General features: G+C 40.9%; 1 protein-coding gene across 1 annotated transcript in view; it reads left to right on the top strand.

Moving 5' to 3' along the window:
• The window catches only part of LOC129030503 (LIM and senescent cell antigen-like-containing domain protein 1), a 64496-nt gene that overhangs the window by 24831 nt on the left and 14046 nt on the right, over positions 1–25619 (top strand). Inside the window, 2 exon segments of the mRNA XM_054475893.2 lie at positions 808–883; positions 3995–4105. Coding sequence (XP_054331868.1) covers positions 808–883; positions 3995–4105 — 187 coding nt within the window.

The raw sequence follows: 25619 nt of genomic DNA, 5'->3' as shown, positions 1-25619 counted from the left end.
ACAACAGAGCGAGACCCTGTCTGAAAAACAAAAGAAAAGAAGCTGTCAAGAAAGAGGTTCTTGGCTGGGCATGGTGGTTCATGCCTATAATCTCAGCATTTTGGGAGACCGAGGCAGGCAGATTGCTTGAGCCCAGGAGTTCAAGACAGGCCTGGGAAACATGGCGAGACCATGTCTCTACAAAAAATACAAAAATTAGCCAGGTATAGGCCAGGCGCAGTGGCTCACGCCTGTAATCCCAGCACTTTGGGAGGCCAAGACGGGCGGATCACAAGATCAAGAGATCGAGACCATCTTGGCCAACATGGTGAAATCCCATCTCTACTAAAAATACAAAAATTAGCTGGGCATGGTGGCACGCACCTGTAGTCCCAGCTACTCGGGAAAATGAGGCAGGAGAATCGCTTGAACCCAGGAGGCGGAGGTTGCAGTGAGCCATGATTGTGCCACTGCACTCCAGCCTGGCAACAGAGCGAGACTCCATCTCAAAAAAAAAAAAAAAAAAAAAATTAGCCAGGTGTAGTGGCGTGTACCTGTAGTCCCAGCTACTCAGGAGGCTGAGGTGGGAGGATCACTTGAGCCTCGGAGGTTGGGGCTACAGTGAGCCAAGATTGTGCCACTGTACTCCAGCCTGGGCTACAGAGCAAGACCCTGTCTCATTTAAAAAAAAAAAAAAAGGTTCTTGAGAACCTCCACCAAGTGCCACAGACACAGTCGTAGTTCTGTTTTAGAGTTGAAATTCTAAGCTGCCCTGCTCCCCATACTGATGTATTTCCATGTGACCAGATCTCTTTCCTCTTTCTCCAGTGGTCTCTGCTCTTAATAAGGCCTGGTGTGTGAACTGCTTTGCCTGTTCTACCTGCAACACTAAATTAACACTCAAGTAAGTCTATGGTTTTGTCCAGTGTGAATCCTAAGACTGAAAACTTTGGGGGGACACAAAAAAAAATCCTAGAATTTAGAAAAAGAGAATTATTTGATTTCTTATTTCCTCTTTCTGTTCAGGCCTTCTGAAAGTAAAGGTGCTTCCTTTAATTGTTCCCTGTTCTTTCTTCTATTCCTTCTTTATCCTACTCAAAGGGATAAGTTTGTTGAAATTGACCTAAAGCCAGTCTGCAAACACGGTTATGAGAAAATGCCAGAAGAATTTAAGAGGCGACTTGCCAAACGGGAGAGAGAAGCAAAGGATAAGGACAAGCAGAAAAAGAAAAAGCCAGTCTGTTTGTAAACTTTTCTATCCCTGTGTCATCATTTTCACTACTTTCTCCTTTGGTTAGTCCTTTGGAATATGTTTTTATTCTGTTTCTGTCTTTTGCTTTCCTCCCCCCTGCAACTTTTGGGCATGTATTTGTAGTCATCAGAGATTGAAATACAAGTATTTGTCCTATGTAGAATTGGTCCTTTTGCATAAGTGCTAAAATTTCAAAAATTAAATTAATACACCCCATACTTAATACAATTTTGTGGTCATGTACTTCACTTACTCTGTAGACTCACTCACTCACTTCATTTTTTAAACACCATATGGTATACATTTCTTTCATTTTTTTTTTAAATGGATTTAAAGGGAAGAATTCTAATCTCTTAATAGACCCTGGAAAACGTTTTAAAGAATTTTTGTCTGATTAACTGTAGCTTTTAAAATCCTGATTTTTGGTTTCCTTGCCACATCATTTAATTGATAAATTATAAGAGTTGTTTGATATTTTTAAAAATGCATATATTCTAAGTTATGTATTAAATTATTTCAACATGGCCAGGGATGGTGGCTCACGCCTATAATCCCAGCACTTTAGGAAGCCAGAGTGGAAGGATTGCCTGAGCCCAGGATTTTGAGACCAGCCTGGACAACATGCCTAGACCCCATCTGTCAAAAAAAATAAACAAATTAGCCAGGCCTGGTGGCCCATACCTGTAGTCCCAGCTACTCAGGAGGCTGAGGCTGCTGCAGTGAGCCATGACTGCCACTGTACTCCAGCTTGGGCAATAGAGTGAGACTCTGTCTCAAAAAAAAAAAAAATCTTTCAGCATGTTTCATATCTAAGCAAAGTCCATCTGATTTACGTAAGACATCTTCTTCTGTGATGTTCAAATATGCATTCATACAATACCCATATGCTACTGTTTATGAATTCATTTTCTCAGTGTCTTCAAACTCTTTTTTTATTCCTGATTTTTATGAGAAGTATTTCAATCTTTGAAATTCTCTTGAATTACTAGCATGATTGTTCCAGTTTTCCCTCATAGTTACCATTGTGTTTGGAGCTCTAAAAATATTTTGTTTCAGTTTACATGTTTCCTTCTATAAAGAGGAATTAAATGTAAATGTAAGATTAAAACAATGAAGCCGGGCATGGTGGCTCACGCCTGTGATCCCAGCACTTTGAGATGCCAAGGCAGCAGATCACTTGAGATCAGCCTGGGCAACATGGTGAAACCCCGTCTCTACTAAAAATACAAAAAAATTAGCCAGGCATGGTGGCGGGTGCCTGTAATCCCAGCTACTCGTGAGGCTGAGACAGGAGAATCGCTTGAACCTAAGAGGCGGAGGTTGCAGTGAGCCGAGATCGTGCCACTGCATTCCACCCTGGGTGACAGAGTGAGACTCTGTCTCAAAAAAAAATAATATAAAAAAGATTAAAACTGGAAAGCTTGCTAAGGTAGTCTGTCTGAAAACAGGAATAATTTTTTTTTCTTTTATCAAAAAAATGGCAGTTTTAATAGCTTTTGCTCTAAGATGACCTTGGGAGAAAAGCCGTAAAATAATTCCCAGTGTGGTGTTTTAAAATAGAAGATTTTTCGTTTTAAATATGTGTTTAGGAATTTCCTTTGTTACTAACATTGTCCTTTAAAATGATCTTGAAGCAAAGTCTAGTTTAATATAATGTTTAAATGCAGTAAAAATATCAGCAGATTTTATAATTTTTGTCATAGATAGCAATATACCACTAGATTTATTTCACAAATGCTACCTGAATATAATTTCACAGACAGTGAACAAGTTACCAAGTTGTATATTTACTCAATTCAAAATTAAACACTGTGGATTTCAACAGTAATAAGCTCCTGTGGTTACCTGTTGGAAATGCATTACAGATGGTCAGGAGGCTCTCTGAAAAGTTGTCTTCTCCAGGACTGTTTTAAAAATAAATTAATAATGTGTATTCCTCTAGCTTTTCAAAAGAATAGTTGAGTTCTTCAAATAGCTACAGCTTACAATACAACCACAGGTGATCTGGTTACATTTATGTTAAGAGTGATTAAAAACTTTCTTCCAACCTTTCTGTCAGATAACCAAAATAACCCCTTATAATTTAAAATTAATTAAACCTCATGGCTACCTAATTTAAAGTACTAAGTAAGATCATGTTGCCTCCAATAAAGAAATCATTCACATTATAAAAATATGATTCTTTCCTTTAGATAAATTTATCTTTAAGGTATTCTAAAATGTGATTACCATCCTAGGCAATACGGCAGGACCCTGTCTCTACAAAAAAAAATTTTTAAGTTAGCCAGGCATAGTAGTATGCACCTGTGTCCCAGCTGTTCAGGAGGCTAAGGTGGGAAGGATGGCTTGAGTCCAGGAGTTAGAGGCTGCAGCGAGCTGTGATCATCACTGCACTCCAGCCTGGGTGACAGTCGAGGCTCTGTTTCCAAAAAAAAAAAAAGTGATTGACTGTATTTAAGTAAATTATATTTACATTAGATTTCCTATTTACTTAGTACTGAAAAAAATGTAATCTACAGTCTATGTTACACAGATGGATGTATAGAACAAATTTATAAGGACTTTTTTTTCAAATGATACTAAATTTTTATATATATATCACAATAAGAATTGAGGTTAGAATTATGGTTTTTTACTAACATGAATATAATATCATCACCTAGTGGCCTTCGTTTAGTTCGGTACAATTACTTCACATCATTTATATATCTTTGTTGAATATGTTTCCACTAATTCCTTTTTTTTTATAATTATTATCTTTAGGAATAAGTTTGTGGAGTTCGACATGAAGCCAGTCTGTAAGAAATGCTATGAGAAATTTCCATTGGAGCTGAAGAAAAGACTTAAGAAACTAGCTGAGACCTTAGGAAGGAAGTAAGTTCCTTTATTTTTCCTTTTCTATGCAAGATAAGAGATTACCAACATTACTTGTCTTGATCTACCCATATTTAAAGCTATATCTCAAAGCAGTTGAGAGAGAAGAGGACTTGTATGAATGGTTTTATGTCATTTTTTTAATTAAAAAAGAAAAATTCATATAATCGTGTTTAAAACACAGATGAAGTCAGTATTTGCCTTTGTTAACCCTTATCCATTTGTTGACATGTAGACTGTTTACAAAAAAAAAAAACACGTGGTTAAATGTTAAATTTTAATTAAGGCCCCCCAAAATTAAATATGACTTTTTAAAATGAAAGGAGCCACCTTTTACATGACTCAGGTGAAAAAACAGTATAAACATTAATTTACTTTGTATTCAAAAGAAAATTCCAACTGCTGTTGGGGAAGGACACAGAAAAGAAAAATTACCACCCAAGAAAAACAAAAACAAGAAAAACAAATCTTATACAATCTTTAGTATATTTATCAAACTAGTAGCTATAAAGTGAATATGCACATTGTTAAGACAGAAAACAAGTGTAATTCTGAACTACTTGATTTTTTTTTAGTTAAATGCAATAATTATTATGCTTAGTTTTATAACCTGCTCTCCTTGTGAATTCTTCCTTCAAATGATTACTTAACACAGTAGTAATAGCTACCTAGTAGGATGTCTTTTAAATTTTTGTGCAAAAAAATTTATGCCAGGTATTTGGAAATATACTTTACAATATTGGAAAATGAAGTATTTTTAATGTATTATAGCAATTATGTTTCTAAGCTTAATGTTAAGCATGTAGTCTTAGAATAGGACATGAAATTAAATTGTATGTAGCTTGGAATGTATTGCTTCAGAAAGCTGAATGTGTATGTCAGTCATATTGCCTTTGTAACCATGCTAATATCTATGCTTTATACATACTCAAACTTGCCTTGCCTTAAAAAAATACATACTACATACTTAAATCAGAAATTCTAGCCATCTCACAGAATACCAACTAAAACTAAGTGCATTGAGATCTGAGATTGGGAAACCCAGATTCATTTACCACAGCTGTAATTAAGTTTTTAGAAACTCTATTCTCCTCTTTTTGGGGAAATCCATTGAAGTTAATTTCTGTTATCTTATTAGAAGAAAATGATGTTGAAATGTTTTAGATTTTCCATTTCAAATCTTATAATTAATTGGATTTATTTACTATAAGTAGGAGGTATAAATGACACTCTTAAATTGGAAGGAGGGGTGTTTTAATGTCTGTTTTAGGTTAAAATTAGTGATTCTATTTTTATCTAAAGTTTTATCCTGAAGTTTCAGGACCACTCTTCGTTAATAAACTTGTTAATGGAAAGCAAGCTTTATGAACATTTAAAAATGTTGCTGCTGCTTTGTTACTTAAAAAGAAAGTTGCCAAGAGAGACTTCTTAGGGAAAATATTTGTTTTTTTTTTCCAAAAATTGCTGAAATATTGTTTTGCCATTTTTAAAAAGTCTCAGGTTATTACCACTCTGCCATTAAATATTTGTATGCCTGCATTTTTAAAAATTCTGTGCATGTACTTTATAGAGTACATTCTATTTTTGTTTTCAGATACCCTACAACCAATTTTTTTTAGTAATCTTTTAGAATTAAAATTATCATAAATGATTGAAAATAATAATCACATAGTTTAAGATTGTATGTGTTCAGTAGTTTAAAACAATCTTTGCATTTGACAGTAAGAATCAAAGTCCCTTCAGTGTGCCTTTGTCAGCTAATATGTGACCAGCAATGACAACCTTGGGAGTATTTATTAAATATTATACTATGAATATAGGCAACATAGGACAGGGTTTGCAGTATAGAGTCTTGACGCTAAATTCTCATATACCTCTACACGAGAAATATGGAGGAGAAAAACAAGCATTTACATATATTCTTCATCACTTTGAAGATGCATGGCCTGAACTCAACTGCTTGTGTTTGTTTACATATCAGGCATAGCCAGGCATCTCCTGTAGCCAGAGGTTCCATTGCTGTCTTTGCTCAGTCCTCTTTTAAAATATGAATTAGTGGACAGGCGCGGTGGCTCACACCTGTAATCCCAGCACTTTGGGAGGTCGAGGCAGGTGGATCACGAGGTCAGGAGATCAAGATCATCCTGGCTAACACCGAAATCCCATCTCTACTACAAAAAAATTAGCCGGGCATGGTGGCAGGTGCCTGTAGTCCCAGCTACTCAGGAGGCTGAGGCAGGAGAATGGCGGGAACCCGGGAAGCAGAGCTTGCAGTGAGCCAAGATTGCGCCACTGCACTCCAGCCTGGGCAACAGAGCAAGACTCCATCTCAAAAAAAATAAAAATAAAAAATAAATTATGAATGAGTATTTTCTAGAAATTCAACTTGCTAAGCCTGTAATACTTAAGGGTAGTTTATCTAGATACAGTACTTTCTTCCCTGATAAGTAGTATCATTGGAGCCCTTAGGTATAGGAGAAGAGGAAGAAGTTTAAAAAGTGTACCTGGGCCGGGTGTGGTGGCTCACTCCTGTAATCCCAGCACTTTGGGAGGCCGAGGGGGGCAGATCATGAGGTCAGGAGATCGAGACTTTCCCGGCTAACACGGTGAAACCCCGTCTCTTCTAAAAATACAAAAAAACATTAGCCAGGCTTGGTGGCGGGCACCTGTAGTCCCAGCTACTTGGGAGGCTGAGGCAGGAGAATGGCTTGAACCCAGGAGACGGATCTTGGCAGTGAGCCGAGATTGCGCCACTGCACTCCAGCCTGGGTGACAGAGCAAGACTCCGTCTCAAAAAAAAAAATAAATAAAAAGTGTTTAAGTGGATTAAAAGAGAAACTTGGTCTAGTTCATAATATTTTTAATAGGGCTTTCCCTGGCTGCTGGAAAACTTAGGCCAGTAAGCATCTCTTTGTTTAAAGTCCTACAAGACAATTTGAAATAATTCATTGTTCATGCCAAAATTCTAAGTACTGTTTTTCTTAGCAAGTGTAATATAATCGGGAAAAATGGGTACAAGTAAAACATTCTTTGGATCATACTCAAAGCCTTATTAGCACTGCACCTGAATAATAGGTCATTTTGCCTCACTCATTTGCCAAAGTAGCCATTTCTAAGTTAAGGAAGTTTTTAGGTAGGCTCATAGCCTTGTGTTTCATTTTAGATTGTAAGCTCAATGGCAGGGATACTATATCGATAATTATGTTTTCATACAGCAACGATCACAGTATATTCTTGGTGCTTAATAAATGTTAATAATTGTTAACAATAACCTGTTGTATATTGTTTAATTTGAATGGTATATATGTGAAATACATATGAAAATTGAAGTATTCATGAATATATAATAGAAACAAGTAAATGAATAAAATGACCTGGTTACTATAGATAAGCCAAATTTTGAACCATTTAGAACAATGGTGTAGTCTTCCCTCTATTCAATGTAAATGCTGGGTTTTTTTTTATTATTCTTATTCTTAAGAAAGGAGATAACAGGCCAGGCACAGTGGCTCACACCTGTAATCCCAGCACTTTGGGAGGCTGAGGCCAGTGGATCACTTGAGGTCAGGAGTTTGAGACCAGCCTGGCCAACACAGTGAAACCTCATCTCTACTAAAGATACAAAAATTAGTAGGGCGTGGTGGTGTGCACCTGTAGTCCCAGCTACTTGGGAGGCTGAGGCAGTAGAATCACTTGAATCCAGGAGGCAGAGGTTTCAGTGAGCTGAGATTGTGCCATTGCACTCCAGCCTGGGTGACAGAGTAAGAAAGACTCCTTCTCAAAAAAAAAAAAAAAAAAGAAAGGAGATATACAGCTTAATAAACAATTCAGCAGGCCCTGAGTCACTGTGCGCAGTGTGTTGGGAAGTCTGCATCCACCTTAAATGTAGAGAATCCTGGGGGCTCTGTCTGAGTCTTGCATTCCATTTCCTTCCCTGTGGAGGTGAGACAGGTCATTACATCTCCCTGTGGGAAGTGTTGGATGGGGTGAGCACCGAGCATGCTAGACCACAGTGGCAGGAGCCCAGGGAGGGGAGGAGAGGGGAGGCTTCCTAGAGGAGCTGGATCTTGAGAGATGAACAGAAGTTGGCCAGGCAGGGAAGGAGGATAGGGAGTGGGCATCCCAGGCCATGGCAGAAGGACTGCTTGAGCCCAGGAGTTCCAAGACAAGCCTGGGCAACATAGCAAGACCCCAGTTCTACAAAAATTAAAAACTAGGCAGGTGTGGTGGTGAGACCCCGTCTCTACAAAAAATCAAAAAGTTAGGCATGGTGGCACATGCCTATGGCGACCAGCTACTCTGGAGGCTGAGGATGGCTTGAGCCCAGGTCAAGGCTGCAGTGAGCTATGATCGCACTGCTGCACTCCAGCCTGGGTGACAGCGAGACCCTGTCTGAAAAAAAATTTAAAAAATCTACTTGGGAAATACTTACAATAGTAAAAGCAGGATCTAAAATACTATACATGATCATAAGTATGTGCAAAATGGCCTTTTGAAAAGATGGAGGGAATATATTGATATGTTACGGAAATGGTTTTTAAATTTTTTGTTTGGAGTTTTTTTTTTTTTTTTTGTAGAGAAAGGGGACTCTTCAGATGGTGTTTTCAGCTTGCCAAAATTCTATAATAATAGGAAATGGTAACTTTATTTTTTGAACGTGCTCTGTTAAATCAATTAAATGCATATGCTACAATATTATTTTCATAATTTTTTGGCAAAATTTTCCCCACAGATGGAGCTATGCTGAGCTTTAGCTGCTTTTAAGCAGCTCCTGTCTTAATTATCACAAATTCTAACTTAGTAGAGTTAAAAGTAAAGCCTTCACTCTGATGAGCCAGTCACCCTGCTTGGTAAAATTTTAGATCTCAGAAGCCATTTACCCTTGCAATAAAAATTAGTGACATTCTGGCCAGGCGTGATGGCTCACACCTGTAATCCCAGCACTTTGGGAGGCCGAGGCAGGCAGATCACCTGAGGTCAGGAATTCGAGACTAGCCTGACCAACATGGAGAAACCCTGTTTCTACTAAAAATACAAAATTAGCCAGGCATGGTGGCACATGCCTGTAATCCCAGCTACTTGGGAGGTTGAGTCAGGAGAATCGCTTGAACCCGGGAGGCGGAGATTGCAGAGAGCCGAGATCGCACCATTGCACTCCAGCCTGGGCAACAAGAGTGAAACCCTGTCTCAAAAAAAAAAAGAACAACTAGAGCAGTGGTCCCTAAGTGAAGCTTCCTCTGTATTTACATCCTCTCCTTATCACTTGCATCACCATCTGCCTCCTGTCAAATCATCGGGGGCATCAGATTCTTATAGGGGTACAAACCCTATTGTGAACTGTGCATGTGAGGGATCTAGGTTGGGTGCTCCTTATGAGAATCTGATGCCTGATGATCTGTCACTGTCTCCCATCACCCTCAGATGGGAGCATCTAGTTGCGGGAAAACAAGCTCAGGACCCCCACAGATTCTACCTTATAGTGAGTTGTGTAATTATTATATATTACAATGTAATAATAGAAGTAAAGTACACAATAAAGGTAATATGCTTGAATCATCCTGAAACCATCTCCACCACCACTAACTGTGGAAAAATTGCTTTCCATGAAACTGGTCCATGGTGCCAAAAAGGTTGAGGACCACAAAAAAAAGAAGTGCATCAGAGGCCAGGCACGGTGGCTCACGCCTGTAGTCCCAGCCCTTTGGGAGGCCTAGGCAGGCAGATGGCTTGAGTCCAGGAGTTCAAAACCAGCCTGAGCAACACAACGAAACCCCATCTCTACTAAAAATACAAAAAATTAGCCAGGTGTGGTAGCATGCACCTGTAGTCCCAGCTACTCGGGAGGCTGAGGCGGAAGAATCCCCTGAGCCCAGGACGTCGAGGCTGCAGTGAGCCATGATCATACCACTGTACTCCAGCCTGGGCGACAAAGTGAGACCTTTCTAAAAAAAAAGAAAAAGCATCAGCATATAATGTGGTAAGAATCAATGTTAGAAATATGAATGGGAGGCCAGGCATGGTAGCTCATGCCTGTAATCCCAGCACTTTGAGAGGCCGAGGCAGGCAGATCATCTGAGATCAGGAGTTCAAGACCAGCCTCACCAACATGGCGAAATCCCGTCTCTACTAAAAATACAAAAATTAGCTGGGTGTGGTGGTGGGCGCCTGTAGTCCCAACTACTCAGGAGGCTGAGGCAAGAGAATCGCTTGAAACCAGGAGGCAGAGGTTGCAGTGAGCTGCAATTGCACCAGTGCACTCCAGCCTGGGTGACAGAGTGAGACTCTATCTCAAAAAAAAAAAAAAAAAAAAATATATATCTATATATCTATATATAGACATATAGATATATAGATATGAATGGGATAGAGATTGCTGAGAGAGACTGGGTGATTGTAGGGCATCTGCAAAGATTTCCCAAAGGTGGTGATGGCTGCACTGGGGTTTGAAAGACATGGAAGCAGCTTTCCAGAGGGAGAAAGGGGAAAGGGCGGAGGGTGGGGCGGGCGGGTGAGTGGGCTTTTTAGGCAAAGAGACCCACCTGTAAGAAGAGCCTGGTGTGATAAGAGAATGGTGAGAATTCCCATTTAGTTGAGATTAAGCTCTGGTGCGAAAGATGAAGTTGGAGACGGGTGGCTAACATGGACCTATGCCTAGCACAGCACCTGACATGGCAGAGGCAGTCAATAAATATCTGCTGATTGATTAATTGTCAGACATTGGTTGGCTTTTGGGATACTGACAACACAGTGTCTTGTCAGCTAAGAATCAGATCCTGGATGGTGGGGGTTTCATCAAAGCCATTCTACCATACAGAGTCCTGCCAAGCCTCTCCAGGCAAGAGCCCTTTATCCCACCGTACTACTGCAACCACAAAAAAGGGAATAATACAAGGAAAGATAGGACATAATAGATGATTGATGCCAGAGGAACGGGATAGTAATGTGATAGGAACTCAAAGGATAGAAAAAGCGAACACTCTGTAATAGACTGGTCAAGGAAGTTTTCCCAAAGGGGCAGGACTTGAGCTTGGCTTTGAACAATAAGGGAAAAATGTGAAGGGAAAACCCACAGAAGGGGAGAAATTAGCTGCTAACTATCTATCTGATAAGGGATTAATAACCAAAAGATAGGGTGCGCGCTGTGGCTTACGCCTATATTCCCAGCACTTTGGGAGGCTGAGGTGGGCAGATCACGAGGTCAGGAGTTCAAGACCAGCCTGGCCAACATGGTGAAAACCCGTCTCTACTAAAAATACAAAAATTACCCAGACATGGTGGTACGCGCCTGTAATCCCAGCTACTCAGGAGGCTGAGGCAGGAGAATCCCTTGAACTCAGGAGGTGGAGGTTGCAGTGAGCCAAGATTGTGCCATTGCACACCAGCCTAGGCAATAAAGTGAGACTCCATCTCAAAAAAAAATAATAATAATAAAGGGAAAACTCAGAGATGGAATTACATGCACCAGGTGTAGTGTGAGCAAAGGATTAACTTCCCGATACATTCTTGTTTCCCATATAGCTATCAAGGTCATCTTTTAGTAATGAATTAAGTTCTTTTCCAATTCAAAATTTGTCTGCATCTTTACCCAAATATCCAGATCTGATACTCTAGGCTTGGGCTAATATAGTGGGGTGCAGGAGGCTTAGGTTAAGGTTTAAAGTTCCAAGGGCTGAACCGGAATAAACGGTGTATTTATCAAGGGAAGAGCAAGGCAAAACCAACAAGTCCAAAACATGGAGGCCTCAACCGAGGTGAGGGGAAAAGTTAGGGAGCCTTAGGAAAGCTCTGAGGAGGGACCCCAATTAGGGGGACAGTAGTTAGGGTATGAGGTTTGTGAGATCAGGACTAGAATTGCTGCAAGAGACCCTATGATTGGGTGGCAGCAGCACGTTGTGGAGATAAGCCTGCTTCCTCAGCCTCTTCCTCTTGTCAGAACCCTTTGCCTCTCCCTACACATGCACACACACATGCATGCACCATGCTACAGAAACCTTTCTCAGTCTTGACATTCTCTCAAATTATGTGTTGGTCTTCCCTTCATCTTCAGCATGATGAAGTGAGGAGTTCAACAAATCTTTCCAAAAGGTAGCTGGACAAACCATTTAGCATTCTGTAATTTTACCAAAGGCACAGCACAAATGGGGATGTGTTTAAGAATGAAAGCTGGCCGGGCGTGGTGGCTCACGCCTGTAACCCCAGCAATTTGGGAGGCTGAAGCAGAAGGACCACTGAGCTCAGGAGTTCAAAAACAGCCTGGGCAACGTGGTGAGACCCCCGTCTCTATTAAAAAAAAATCAAAAAAGGCATGGTGGTGCACACTTGTGGTCCCAGCTACATGGGAGGCTAAGGCGGGAGAATCATTTGAGCCCAGGAGATTGAGGCTGCAGTGAGCTGTGATCACACCACTGCACTCTAACCTGAGCAACAGAGTGAGACAGACCCTGTCTCAAAAGAAAAAAAAAAAAGAATTAAAGTGAGCCTTGGATAAGACCAGCCTGTGTCCATGGCATCTTTGCCCAGGCTGCTACCCCCATTTACCCCAGCTGTTGATAACACACACAGTGGCCCCCAGCAGGGCAGCCTGTGGAAATAAGCTCCCCTGCCACGTCGCTGCAGGAGCTGGAGGCAAGAGTGAGGAAGGTTTTAATTTGCAGCATGGCCAGTTAAGGTGGTCATATCAGTGACCAGGAGGAAGAAAGGCCACTGACTCCTAGCCTGAGGCTCTGGGCCTTTGGAGACAAGCAAATGACCTGCAGATTAGTCAGGGATGTAAGAGGGAGCTCCAGGAGGTGGGAGAGCCAGAGGGAGCTTAGTAAACTCTTCACACTACCCAAGTGGACTGAAGGCTCACAGCTGGCAGAGATTAGAGCAAGCCCAAGCCATGTCCATATGCCCAGGGCACACAGCCTGTGTCTGTGCCGGTGCCAGTGTTAGGAAGTAAAAGCCAGAACACCCTTGCAAATGGCCCGGGCAAATGTCCTGGGGCAATCTATGTGCCATTGCACATAGATCCAGCAGCAGATGGTGGAAACCATATTGGCTTTAACTGATGTTTGACTGACAAACTATGCAGACAAGAAGCAACCTCTAGGAAGCCAGCCTGAAAAATTAAAGCAAACAAATGCCAACAATAAAACTGAGCAATGACCTGAGTGAGTGCACACTGTGGAGGAGACAGGCTTCCTGCATGGAGTCCAGCCGGGAGATAGTACGGAATGCATGGAGCAGCTATTGGAAGACATTGAAAACTAAATAGTTGCAGGCAGCTTTCCCAAGAAGACCAGAACTTGAAGTACCACCAAACCAGTGGTGAGATAACCATGTTTCCCCTATGGTATCCCCTGACTAACCTGGCAGTGGGCACCAGGGTGTAGATAGAAAGAGCTCCAGAAGATGCTCTCTCTTTGTTGCTCAAGTAACAGGAAAAGGGTCTCCTAACATTCCGAGGGAATCCAGAAGTTCGTTCCTCCCCATTTTTCTTTTCCCTGTTCTCTCATACCTCAGCCCACAAGCAGTCCCACCGTGGCACTAGCACCAGCCCCAAGAGGAGCCCAGGAGCCAAGATGCAGGAGGAACCTTCTCCAATTGACAGAGCTGTGGTCCCAAGAGGGCAGAAACAATCCATGTTGCTTCTCTTCCAATTCAGTCCTCCCACTGCTTGGCTTCAGATGTAGAAATGCATGGTAGAGCCAGATAACGAAAGCCTGTTTTCTGCTTAGAAGACTAAAAAGAGAAGCCTCAGCAAATGAAAGCAACAGGGTAATTACTGAGAGAGAGTTAATCAGTGAAGCAACTCCATTAACTTGTCTACAAACCCCAGGGCTCGTTCTTGAGCTGCTCCTGCATAGATCTGGTCCTGTTCAACACACCAAAGATTGACAGCTGAACTGAGAGACCATCACCCACAGACACAACTGGCCACTGGGTAGTGCACAAGTCAGACAGAACTGAATAGTCCTGTGAAGATTTTGGACACTGAACTGACTTTGGAACCAGACTGCAGAATGGAGGGGTGGGAACTTGTGGCTTGAACCTAATCAGGTAGATTGCCTGGCCAAAATGAAAATACCTCTAATCTCCATAGGATTTAATTTCATTCAATGATTTTTTTTTTTTTTAGTAAATTTGCAACGTTTTACAGCCATCCCCAAAATCTAATTCCAAAATATCTCTATCACCCCAGCGAGAGACTCCATTCACGTTGGCAGTCACATGCACTCCCAGATTTCCCCTCCGCCCAGCCCTTGGCAATCACTAGTCTACTTTCTGTGTCTTTGAGTTTGCCTACTCTGGATATTTCATATACATTAAATGATATATAAGGTTTTGTGATTGGCTCCTTTCATTTAGAATAATGTTTTCAAGGCTGATTCATGTTGTAGTATGCATTGGTACTTCATTATTTTTTATGCAAAGGTAATATTCTATTGTATGGCTATACCACATTTTTCTTTGAGACAGAGATCTCACTATGTCGCCTAGGCTGGAGTATAGCGGCTCTTCACAGGCCTGATCACAGCTCCTGCATGGATCAAGGAGCGTCACTGCAGCTGCAAACTGCAGCTTCAAACTCTCAGGCTCAAGCGACCTTCCTGCTTCAACCTCCCCAGTAGCTGGGACTACAGGCACATGTGTCTGTGCCCAGTAATACCACATTTTAAAAATCCATCTTCAGTAGATGGAAATTTGGACTGTTTCCACCTTTTACTAATAAAAATAGTACTGCTATAAACATTCATGTATAGGTTTGCTTTTGTTTTCATTTTTTCTTTTTTGTAGAGATGGGGGTCTCGCTGTGTTGCTCAGGCTGGTCTCGAATTCCTGGACTCAAGTGATCCTCCCATCGAAAACTCCCAAAGTGCTGGGGTTACAGGCATGAGCCACCATGCCTGGCCTGTATACAAGTTTTTGTGTAGACATGTTTACATCCAATTAATGAACACAGGATGCCTTTCCATTGATTTAGCTCTTCTTTAATTTCTTTCAACAGTGTTGTGTAGTTTCCAGTTTACAAGTCTTACACTTTTGGATTAAATTTATTCATAATTATTTTATTATTTTTGATAATATTATAAATGGAATTGTTTACTTAATTTTACTTGAATTGTTCATTGCTAGTGTATAAGTAGGCAACTCATTTTTTTTAATTGACCTTGTATGGTACAATCTCTGAACTCATTTATTATCACTGATAGTTTAGGTCTTTTTTTTTTAGGTTTCATTAGGGTTTTCTGTATATAAGATCATGTCATCTAGAATAGAGATAGTTTATTTATTCTATTCCTATTTCAATAGTTTTTGTTTGCATTTCTTGCCTAATTGCCCTGGCTAGAACATCCAGTACAGTGTTGAATAAAAGTGAAGAAAGAAGGCATCCTTGTAAGTCAATTTTTTTTTTTTTTGACATGGAGTCTCACACTTTGGCCCAGGCTGGAGTGCAACAGCATGATCTCGGCTCACGGCAACCTCCGCCTCCCAGGTTCAAGCAATTCTCCTACCTTAGCCTCCTGAGTAGCTGGGATTACAGGTGCCCGCCACCATGCCTGGCTTATTTTTTGTATTTTTATTAGAGACGGGGTTTCACTATGTTGGCCAGGCTGGTCTCGAACTCCTGACCTCGTGATCTGCCCACCTTGGCCTCCCAAAGTGCTGGGATTACAAGTACTTCGTAAGCCACTGAGCCCGGCCGTAAGTCAGTTTTTATACCCCTTCTTTCATCCCTGATTTTAGTAATTAGAGTCTTTCTTTTTTCTTGGTCAATCTCAAAAAAAAAAAAAGGTTTATGAATTTTAAAACTTTTTCTAGGCCAGGCATGGTGGCTCACTCCTGTAATCCCAGCACTTTCAGAGGCTGAGGCAGGCTGATCACAAGGTCAGGAGATTGAGACTATCCTGGCTAACACGATGAAACACCATCTCTACTAAAAAAATACAAAAAAAAAAATTAGCCGAGTGTGGTGGTGGGTGCCTGTAGTCCCAGCTACTCGGGAGGCTGAGGCAGGAGAATGGCATGAAACTGGGAGGTGGAGCTTGCACTGAGCCAAGATCGCACCACTGCACTCCAGCCTGGGCGACAGAGCGAGACTCCATCTCAAAAAAAAAAAAAATTTTTTTTCAAAACACCAACTTTTGCCTTTGTTGATTTTCTCTACTCTTTAAAAATGATTTTTTAAAAAATTAATAGTGGTTAAAAAAAAGATTTACCAACTTAACGTTTTTTTTTTTTTTTTGAGCCAGAGTTTCGCTCTTGTTGCCCAGGCTAGAGTGTACTGGTACGATCTCAACTCACTGCAACCTCCACCTCCAGAGTTCAAATGATTCTCCTGCCACAGCCTCCTGAGTAGCTGGGATTACAGGCATGTGCCACCACACCCCGCTAATTTTGTATTTTTAGTAGAGACAGAGTTTCTCCGTGTTGGTCAGGCTGGTCTCTAACTCCCAACCACAGGTGAATGCCCGCTTTGGCCTCCCAAAGTGCTAGGATTATAGGCGTGAGCCACACCCAGCCCAACTTAACCTTTTTTTTTTTTTTTTGAGATGGAGTCTGTCACCCAGGCTGGAGTGCGGTGGCATGATCTCGGCTCGCTGCAAGCTTGCCTCCCGGGTTCACGCCATTCTTATGCCTCAGCCTCCCGAGTAGCTGGGACTACAGGTGCCCGCCACCACGTCCGGCTAATTTTTTTTTTTTTTTTTTTTGTATTTTTTAGTAGAGACGGGGTTTCACATTGTTAGCCAGGATGGTCTTGATCTCCTGACCTCGTGATCGGCCCACCTCGACCTCCCAAAGTGCTGGGATTACAGGCATGAGCCACCACACCCGGCCCAACTTAACCGTTTTTGAGTGTGCAATGCAGTAGCCTTATGTTGTTGTGCAATATATCTCCAGAACGTTTTCATCTTTTATTTCTATTTATTTATTTATTATTTTGAGACATGATCTCGTTGTCACCCAGGATGGAATGCAGTGGTGCAATTATAGGTCTCTGCAACTTCAAACTCTTGTGCTCAATCAATCCTCCTTCCTCAGCCTCCCAAGTAGCTGAGGACTACAGGTGTGCACTACTGAGCTGGGTTAATTTTTTTTTTTTTTTGTAGAGAGAGAGTCTTACTTTGTTACCTAAGCTGTTCTTAAACTCCCAGCTTCAAGCAATCCTCCCACCTCGGCCTCCCAAAATGCTGGGATTACAGGCATGAGCCACCACTTGGCCCAACTTTATCTTTTAAAACTTGAACATCTATACCCATGAAACAACTACTCTCCATTTCCTCCTCCCCCTAGTTTCTGGTGATCACCATTTGATTTGCTGTTTCTGTGAATTTGACTACTTTAGATACCTCATATAAGTGGAAGCATACAGTATTTGTATTTTTGCGACTGGCTTATTCCACTTAGCATGATGTCCTCAAGGTTCTTCCATGTTATAGCATGTAACAGAATTCCTTTCCTTTTTAAGGCTGAGTAATACTCCATTATTTGTATATACCACATTTTGTTTATCCACTCATCGGTTGATGAATATTTAGGCTGCTTCTGCATGTTGGCTATTGTGAATAATACTGCTATAAATCAAATAGCAAATATCTCTTAAAGTGCAATGTGCAAATATCTCTTAAAGACCCTGTTCTCAATTCTTTTGGATATATGTCCAGAAATGCATACGGCAATTCTATTTTTATTTTTCTGAGAACCCATCAGATTGTTTTTGGTAGTAGCTACACCATTTTGCATTGCACAAAAGCTCCAGTTTCTGTGCATCCTCTTTAACACTTGTGATTTTCTGCTTTTTTGATAGTAGACATCCTAATGGGTGTAAGATAATATTTCCTTGTGATTTTGATTTGCATTTCTCTAATGATGATCAGCAATGTTGAGCATTTTTTGTTTTGTTTTGTTTTTGTTTTTGTTTTGAGACACAGTCTCACTCTGTCACTCAGGCTGGAGTACAGTGTTGCGATCTTGGCTCACTGAAACCTCTGCCTCCTGAGTTCAAGCTATTCTGTGCCTGTGCCTCCCAAGTAGCTGGGATTACAGGTGCCTGCCACTACGCCCAGCTAAGTTTTGTATTTTTTTTTGAAGGTTTCAAAATGTACTTTATTTCTTCAGTAATGCCATAACTTAATGGGTACACAGTGTTTTAACTTGGTATCAATTATGAGCTGTTTTTTAAACAATTCGTTATTATACCAGCTGGGATGATTACTGATCTCTCCATTCCTTTGGGGTGACTCTGCCAGCAGGGTCCAGGTTCCATTCTATTCTGATTTGTGTTGCTACATATGTCCATATAGCAATACAGAAAGTGGCTCCACTATCTAATACAGCATTATCATATTGTCATGAAAATCAGGTGAACTTTTCTGGTGGCTCTGCCTTGCCATTGTTTGCTGAATGCTTTGATCTTGGAGATGACTTAGTGCATTTTTTGACCGAGCGAAACATCGTGAAGGTGAAGATCGAACTGTGGGAATGCAGCTGCTGCTTTGGTGCAAATTCCAGTTTTTGTATTTTTAATAAAGATGGGGTTTTGCCACGTTGGCCAGGCTGGTCTCGAGCTACTGACCTCAAGTGATCCACCACGCCTTGGCCTCCCAAAATGCTGGAATTACAGGCATGAGCCACCGCACCCAGCCTAAGCATCTTTTCTTAGGCTTTTTATACATTTCTGTATCATCTTTAGAAAAATGTCTAGTCCAGCCTTTCGCTCACTTGTTTGTTGTTGTTGAGGTCTCTATTGTTTTTCTAGTTTCTATTTCACTAATTTCAGCTTTGACATTTATGTCCTTCCTTCTGCTTGCCTTAAGCACGGTGTGCTCTTTTTTTCCCCAGGCTATTGATTTGAGATCATTTTTTTTAAGTCCACTGATATTCAAGGTAATTATTGATAGGTAAGGATTACCACTGTCATTTAAAAAATTGTTTTCCTGGCTGGGCGCGGTGGCTCACGCCTGTGATCCCGGCACTTTGGGAGGCCCAGGTGGGCGGATCACCTGAGGTCAGGAGTTCAAGACCAGCCTGACCAACATGAAGAAACCCCGTCTCTACTAAAAATACAAAATTAGCCAGGCGTGGTGGCACATGCCTGTAACCCCAGCTATTCAGGAGGCTGAGGTAGGAGAATCGCTTGAAATCAGTGGGGGGAGGTTGTCGTGAGCCAAGATCATGCCATTGCACTCCAGCCTGGGCAACAAAAGTGAAACTTCATCTCAAAAAAAAAAAAAAAAAGTTTTCCAGATGGGCACAGTGGCTCATGCCTGTAATTCCAGCATTTTGGGAGGCCGAGGTGGCAGATCACTTGAGGCCAGGAGTTTGAGACCAGCCTGGCCAACATGGTGAAATCCTGTCTCTACCAAAAATACAAAAACTAGTTCCATGAGGTGGTGCACACCTGTGGTCCCAGCTACCCGGGAGGCTGAGGCACGAGGATTGCTTGAACCCGGGAAGCAGAGGTCGCAGTGAGCCAAGATTGCGCCACTGCACTCCACCGGCCTGGGTGACAGAGTGAGATGGTGTCTCAAAAAAAAATTGTTTTCTAGTTGTTTCATAGATCCTTTGTTCCTTTCTTCCCCTCTTACTGTCTTCCTTTATGATTCAATGACTTTCTGTAGTGGTATGCTTTGGTTGCTTACTTTTTAGAGGTCATTTTTTTAAAAAATATAGTCTTTACAGGTATACATTTCCTTCCTAATGTTGCTTTAGCTGTATCCCATAAGTTTTCATATGTTGTATCTTCATTTATCCATCTCAAATTTCTCTAATTTTCTAATTTCACATGTCGTGATTTCTTCTCATTTCCTGTGTACTTTCTAATTTCCCCTGTGATTTCTTTTTTCTTTTCTTTTTTTTTTTGGAGTCAGAGTCTCGCTCTGTCACCCAGGCTGGAGTGCAGAGGTACAATCTCGGCTCACCGCAAGCTCCACCTCCCGGGTTCACGCCAATCTCATGCATCAGCCTCCTGATTAGCTGGGACTACAGGTGCCTGCCACCATGCCTGGCTAAATTTTTTTTTTTTTGTATTTTTAGTAGAGACGAGGTTTCACCGTGTTAGCCAGGATGGTCTCGATCTCCTGACCTCATGATCTGCCCGCCTCAGCCTCTCAAAGTGTTGGGATTACAGGCATGAGCCACCACACCCAGTTTCCCTTGTGATTTCTTATTTGACTAACTGGCTATTTAGAAGTGTGTTGTTTAATGTCCAAATGTTTGTGAATTTCTCAAATTTCTGTTGTTGATTTCTAATTTCATTCCATTCTGGTCAGAACACATATGCTTTATGATTTCAATTCTTTTAAATTTATTGAGGGTTTAGGAGTACAAAAGGCTTATTGAAAAAAGAATCATTGAAGTTTTTCTTATGCTCTAGCATATGGGTTATGCTAAAGAGTGTTCCAAGTGCACTTAAGAAGAATGTGTATTTTGATATTGTTAGGTGGAATTTTCTATAGATGTCTGTTTGGTCTAGCTTGTTTAACCCATTGTTGAAGTCTTGTATTTTCTTGATGGTCCCTGTCTAGTGGATCTATCCATTATTGTTTTTAAAAATACATTTGACGGTTGAAAGCAAAAATTAGGCCAGGCATGGTGGCTCACACCTATAACCCCAGCACTTTCGGAGGCCAAGGCGGGCAGATCACTTGAGGTTGGGATTTCCAGACCAGCCTGACCAACATGGAGAAACCCCGTCTCTACTAAAAATACAAAAATTAGCCAGGCGTGGTGGCACATGCCTGTAATCCCAGCTACTTGGGAGGCTGAGGCAGGAGAAGCACTTCAACCTGGGACAGGAGGTTGCGGTGACCCGTGATCGTGCCATTGCACTCCAGCCTAGGCAACAATAGCAAAACTCTGTCTCAAAAAAAAAAAAAAGAAAAGAAAAGAAAAGAAAGAAAGAAAAGAAAGCAAAAGCAAAAATTATAACATTAGTGGAGTTTACAATGCATGTAAATGTAATAGAAAATATCTATAATGTTAAGAGGGAAAGGTAAAAATACCTATCCAGCTGTAAGATTTCTACATTCCACTTAAGTGGTAATATGTTCATTCTGTGAAAAATTAAGTGTATTGTAATCCCTAGAGTCACCATTTAAAAAACTATTCAAAGAGATATATTCAAAACCAATATATGAATTAAAACAGAATGCTAAAAATCATTTAAATAACCAAAAAGGAGGCAAAAAGTGGTAAGCAGAAGGATAAAAAATGGAGCAAAAAAAAAAAAAAAAAAGTAATAAGATGGGGCTGGGCCCAGTGGCTCACACCTGTAATCCCAAAACTTTGGGAAGCTGAGGTGGGTGAATCACTTGAGGCCTGGAGTTTGAGATCAGCCTGGCCAACATGGTGAAACCCTGTCTTTACTAAAAATAGAAAAATCAGCTGGGCATGATGGTACACGCCTGTAATCCCAACTACTTGGGAGGCTGAGGCACCAGAATCACTTGAGGCTGGGAGGCTGAGGTTGCTGTGAGCTGAGATGGTGCCACTGCTCTCCAGCCTGGGTGACAGGGCAAGACTCTGTCTCAGAAAAAATAAAATAAAATAAGATGGTAGACATATATCCAAACACATAAATAATTACAGTAAACATCAATGGACTAAACCTAAATCTTAAAAGACATTGTCAGAATGGATAAAAGCAGTGCCCAGCCATATGCTATTTACAAGAAACTTGCTTTACTTTTTAAAATTTTTTTCATTTTTTAAAAAATGTTTTGCATTTATTTATTTATTTATGTATTAGAGACAAGGTTTTGCTCTGTTGCCCAGACTGGAGTTCAATGGAATGATCATAGCTCACTGCAGCTTCCAACTCCTGGACTCAAGCAATCCTCCTGCCTCAGCTTCCCCTGTAGCTAAGACTACAGGCATGTACCATCATATCTGACTAGATTTTTTGTTTTGTTTTGTTTTTTTATAGAGACAGGGGCTCACCAGGTTGCCCAGGCTAGTCTCAAACTACTGGCCTCAAGCAGTCCTCCCACCTCAGCCTTCCAAAGCACTGGAATTACAAGCAATAGCCACCATACCCAGCCAAAACTTGCTTTAAATATTATATATGTAGGTTAAAAGTAAAGAATAGAGGCCGGGCAGAGTGGCTCATGCCTGTAATCCCAGCACTTTGGGAGGCTGAGGCGGGTGGATTGCTTGAGGTCAGGAGATATACACCAGCCTGGCCAACATGGTGAAACCCCATCTCTAACAAAAACACAAAAATTAGTCAGGTGTAGTGGTGTTGCCTGTAGTCCCAATTACTCAGAAGGCCAAGGCAGGAGAATCACTTGAATCCGAGAGGTGGAGGTTGCAGTGAGCTGAGATCACGCCACTGTACTCTAGCCCAGGTGACAGAACAAGACTCCATCTCCAAAAAAAAAAAAGAAAAGGAAAAGATATACCATGGAAATATTAACCAAAACAGTTGGTGTGGCTATGTTAATATCATACACAGCAAATTCCAGAGCAATGAAAATCATTAGAGACAAAAAAGGATCATACATCATGATAAAATAGTTAATTCACCAAGGAGATATAATAATCCTAAATAGTTTGCGTCTTACACCACAGCTTCAAAATTCTCGAAGCAAATAGACAAACCCAAAATTATATTTGGAGACTTCAATACTCCTCTCTCAATCGCTGATAGAACTATTAGAAAATCAGCAAAGAAGGCCGGGTATGGTGGCTCACACCTGTAATCCCAGCACTTTGGGAGGCCAAGGCGGGCAGATCACAAGGTCAGGAGATCGAGACCATCCTGGCTAACACGGTGAAACCCCATCTCTACTAAAAATACAAAAAATTAGCTGGGCATGGTGGCAGGCACCTGTAGTCCCAGCTACTTGGGAGGCTGAGGCAGGAGAATGGCATGAACCTGGGAGGCGGAGCTTGCAGTGAGTCGAGATTGCACCACTGCACTCCGGCCTGGGCGACAGAGCGAGACTCAGTCTCAAAAAAACAAACAAACAAACAAAAAAAACAGAAAAAGAAAATCAGCAAAGAAGAGGAGAATTAAACAGCACCACTAGCCAACTAGATCTAATTGAACTTTGAGGAACACTCTACCCATAAACAGCAGACTATACATTATTTTCAAGTGCACATAGAACCATTCACCAAGATAGACTATATCCTGGGTCATAAAACAAGCCTTAACAAACTTAAATGAAGTGAAATCATGCCAGGTATGTTCTCTGACCATAACAAAAGTAGACCAGGAATCAATAAAACAAACAATAGGAGAATCCCTGAACACTTAAACAACAGACTTCTAAATTAATCTATGTATCAAAGAGAATATCTGAAGGGAAATTAGAAAATATCAATATCCCTCATGAAATTAGATGCAAAAACCCTAAAAAAGATTGCAAACTGAATCAAGTAGTTTATAAAATGTCAATACATATTCAGTCATTTAAAGCCACGAGGTCGGGCGCAGTGGCTCATGCCTGTAATCCCAGCATCTGGGGAGGCTGAGGCAGGCGGATCACTTGAGGCCAGGAGTTGGAGACCAGCCTGGCCAATATGGTGAAACCCCATTTCTACTGAAAATACAAAAATTATCTGGGTGTGATAGTATCTGACTACGCCTGTAGTCCCAGATACTCAGGAGGCTGAGGCTTGAGAATCACTTGAAACCAGTAGGCGAAGGTTGCCGTGAGCCAAGATCATGCCACTGCACTCCAGCCTGAGCACTAGAGCAGGACCCTGTTTCAAAAAACAAAACAAAACAACAACAAAAAATGCTAGTAGGCAAATTCATAAAGACAAAAGGTAGAGTTAGGGTTACCAGGGGCTTGTGGAGTGGGGAGTGGGGAGTAATTGTTTATTAGGCACAGAGTTTCTATTTGAGATGATCAAAAAGTTTTGGAAATGGATAGTGTTGATGGTTACACAACATGGTGAACAAACTTAATGTTACTGAATTGTATACTTAAAAACAGTTAAAATGGTAAGTTTTATGTTATGTGTATTTTACCACAATAAACAAACAAATGCATCACAACCAAATAGGGTTTATTCTGGGACTTTCAAGGATGGTATAACATATATATATATATGTTTTGAGACAAAGTCTCACTCTTGTCTGCAGGCTGGAGTGCAATGGCGCTATCTCGGCTCACTGCAACCTCCACCTCCCAGGTTCAAGCGATTCTCCTGCCTCAGCTTCCTGAGTAGCTGGGATTACAGGTGCCTGCCACCATGCCCAGCTAATTTTTGTATTTTTAGTAGAGACAGGGTTTCACCATGTTGGCCAGGCTGATCTTGAACTCCTGACCTCAGGTGATCCACCTGCCTCAGCCTCCCAAAGTGCTGGGATTACAGCCATGAGCCACTGCTCCCGGCTGGATGGTATAACATTTTAAATCAATCAATGCAGTCATATTAACAGTGTAAAGAAGAAAAATTACATGATCATATCAATTGATGTAGAAAAAGCATCTGACATAATTCAATGTCCATTCATGATAAAATCTGTCAGCAAACTAGGAATAGGAAATTTCCTCCATCTGATAAAGGCATCTATAAATATCTGTGGCTGGCCGGGCACAGCTGATAAAGGCATCTATAAATATCTGTGGCTAGCCAGGCTCTAGCCTGTAATCCCAGCTGTTTGGGAAGCCGAGACAGGAGGATCGCTTGAGCCAGGGAGTTTGAGACCAACCTGGACAACATAATGATACCTCATCTCTACTAAAAATTAAAAAATAAAAAACAAAATAGCCAGGCATGGTGGTTAATGACCTAATTGACAGTGAAACTCTTTCCCCTTAAGATCAAAAAGATTTTTATCACTAAGTAGGAGAGAATATCCTCTCACACCAGTCTTATTCAATATTGTACTAGAAGTTCAAGATGTTGAAATAAGACAAAAAAAAAAAAAAGAAATAAACTGCATACAGATTGGAAAGAAAGATCTAAAACTGTCCTTCTTCACAGATAACATTACTGTCTATGTGTAAAAGCTCAAATAATTTACAATTAATCTCCTAGAATAGGTAAGTTTAGCAATGTCACAGGATACGAAGTTGTATTTCTCTATACCAGCAATGTACAATTTAAAGCTGAAATCTAAAAAAAAAAAATAGCATTTGCATTAGCTTTATAAAAACAGAACTTATAACTTAACAAAACATGTACAGGATGTATACGCTCAAAACCACAAAATGCTGTTGCAACTGAAGAAGATCTAAATAAATGGAGAGACATACCATTCCCATGAATTGGAAGACACAGTAAAGATGTCAATTCTCCCCATATTGATCTACAGATCAAACACATTTCCAATCAAGTTCTTAGCAGATTTTTTCATAGATATAGATAATTAAATTAGAGAATGTAGGTGGAAAATCAAAGGAACTAGAATGTGATAACAATTTTGACAGAGAAGTATAAACTTGGAGGAATCACACTACCATCTTTAAACCTTATTATAAAGCTATAGTAGGCCGGGCGCAGTGGTTCACACCTGTAATCCCAGAACTTTGGGAGGCCAAGGTGGGTGGATCATTTGAGGTCAGAATTT

This window comes from Pongo pygmaeus, chromosome 12, assembly GCF_028885625.2.
Source record: "Pongo pygmaeus isolate AG05252 chromosome 12, NHGRI_mPonPyg2-v2.0_pri, whole genome shotgun sequence".
Classification (NCBI taxonomy): Eukaryota; Metazoa; Chordata; class Mammalia; order Primates; family Hominidae; genus Pongo; species Pongo pygmaeus.
The sequence above is the reverse complement of the archived record's forward strand: the minus strand, read 5'-3'. Positions and strand labels throughout refer to the sequence as shown.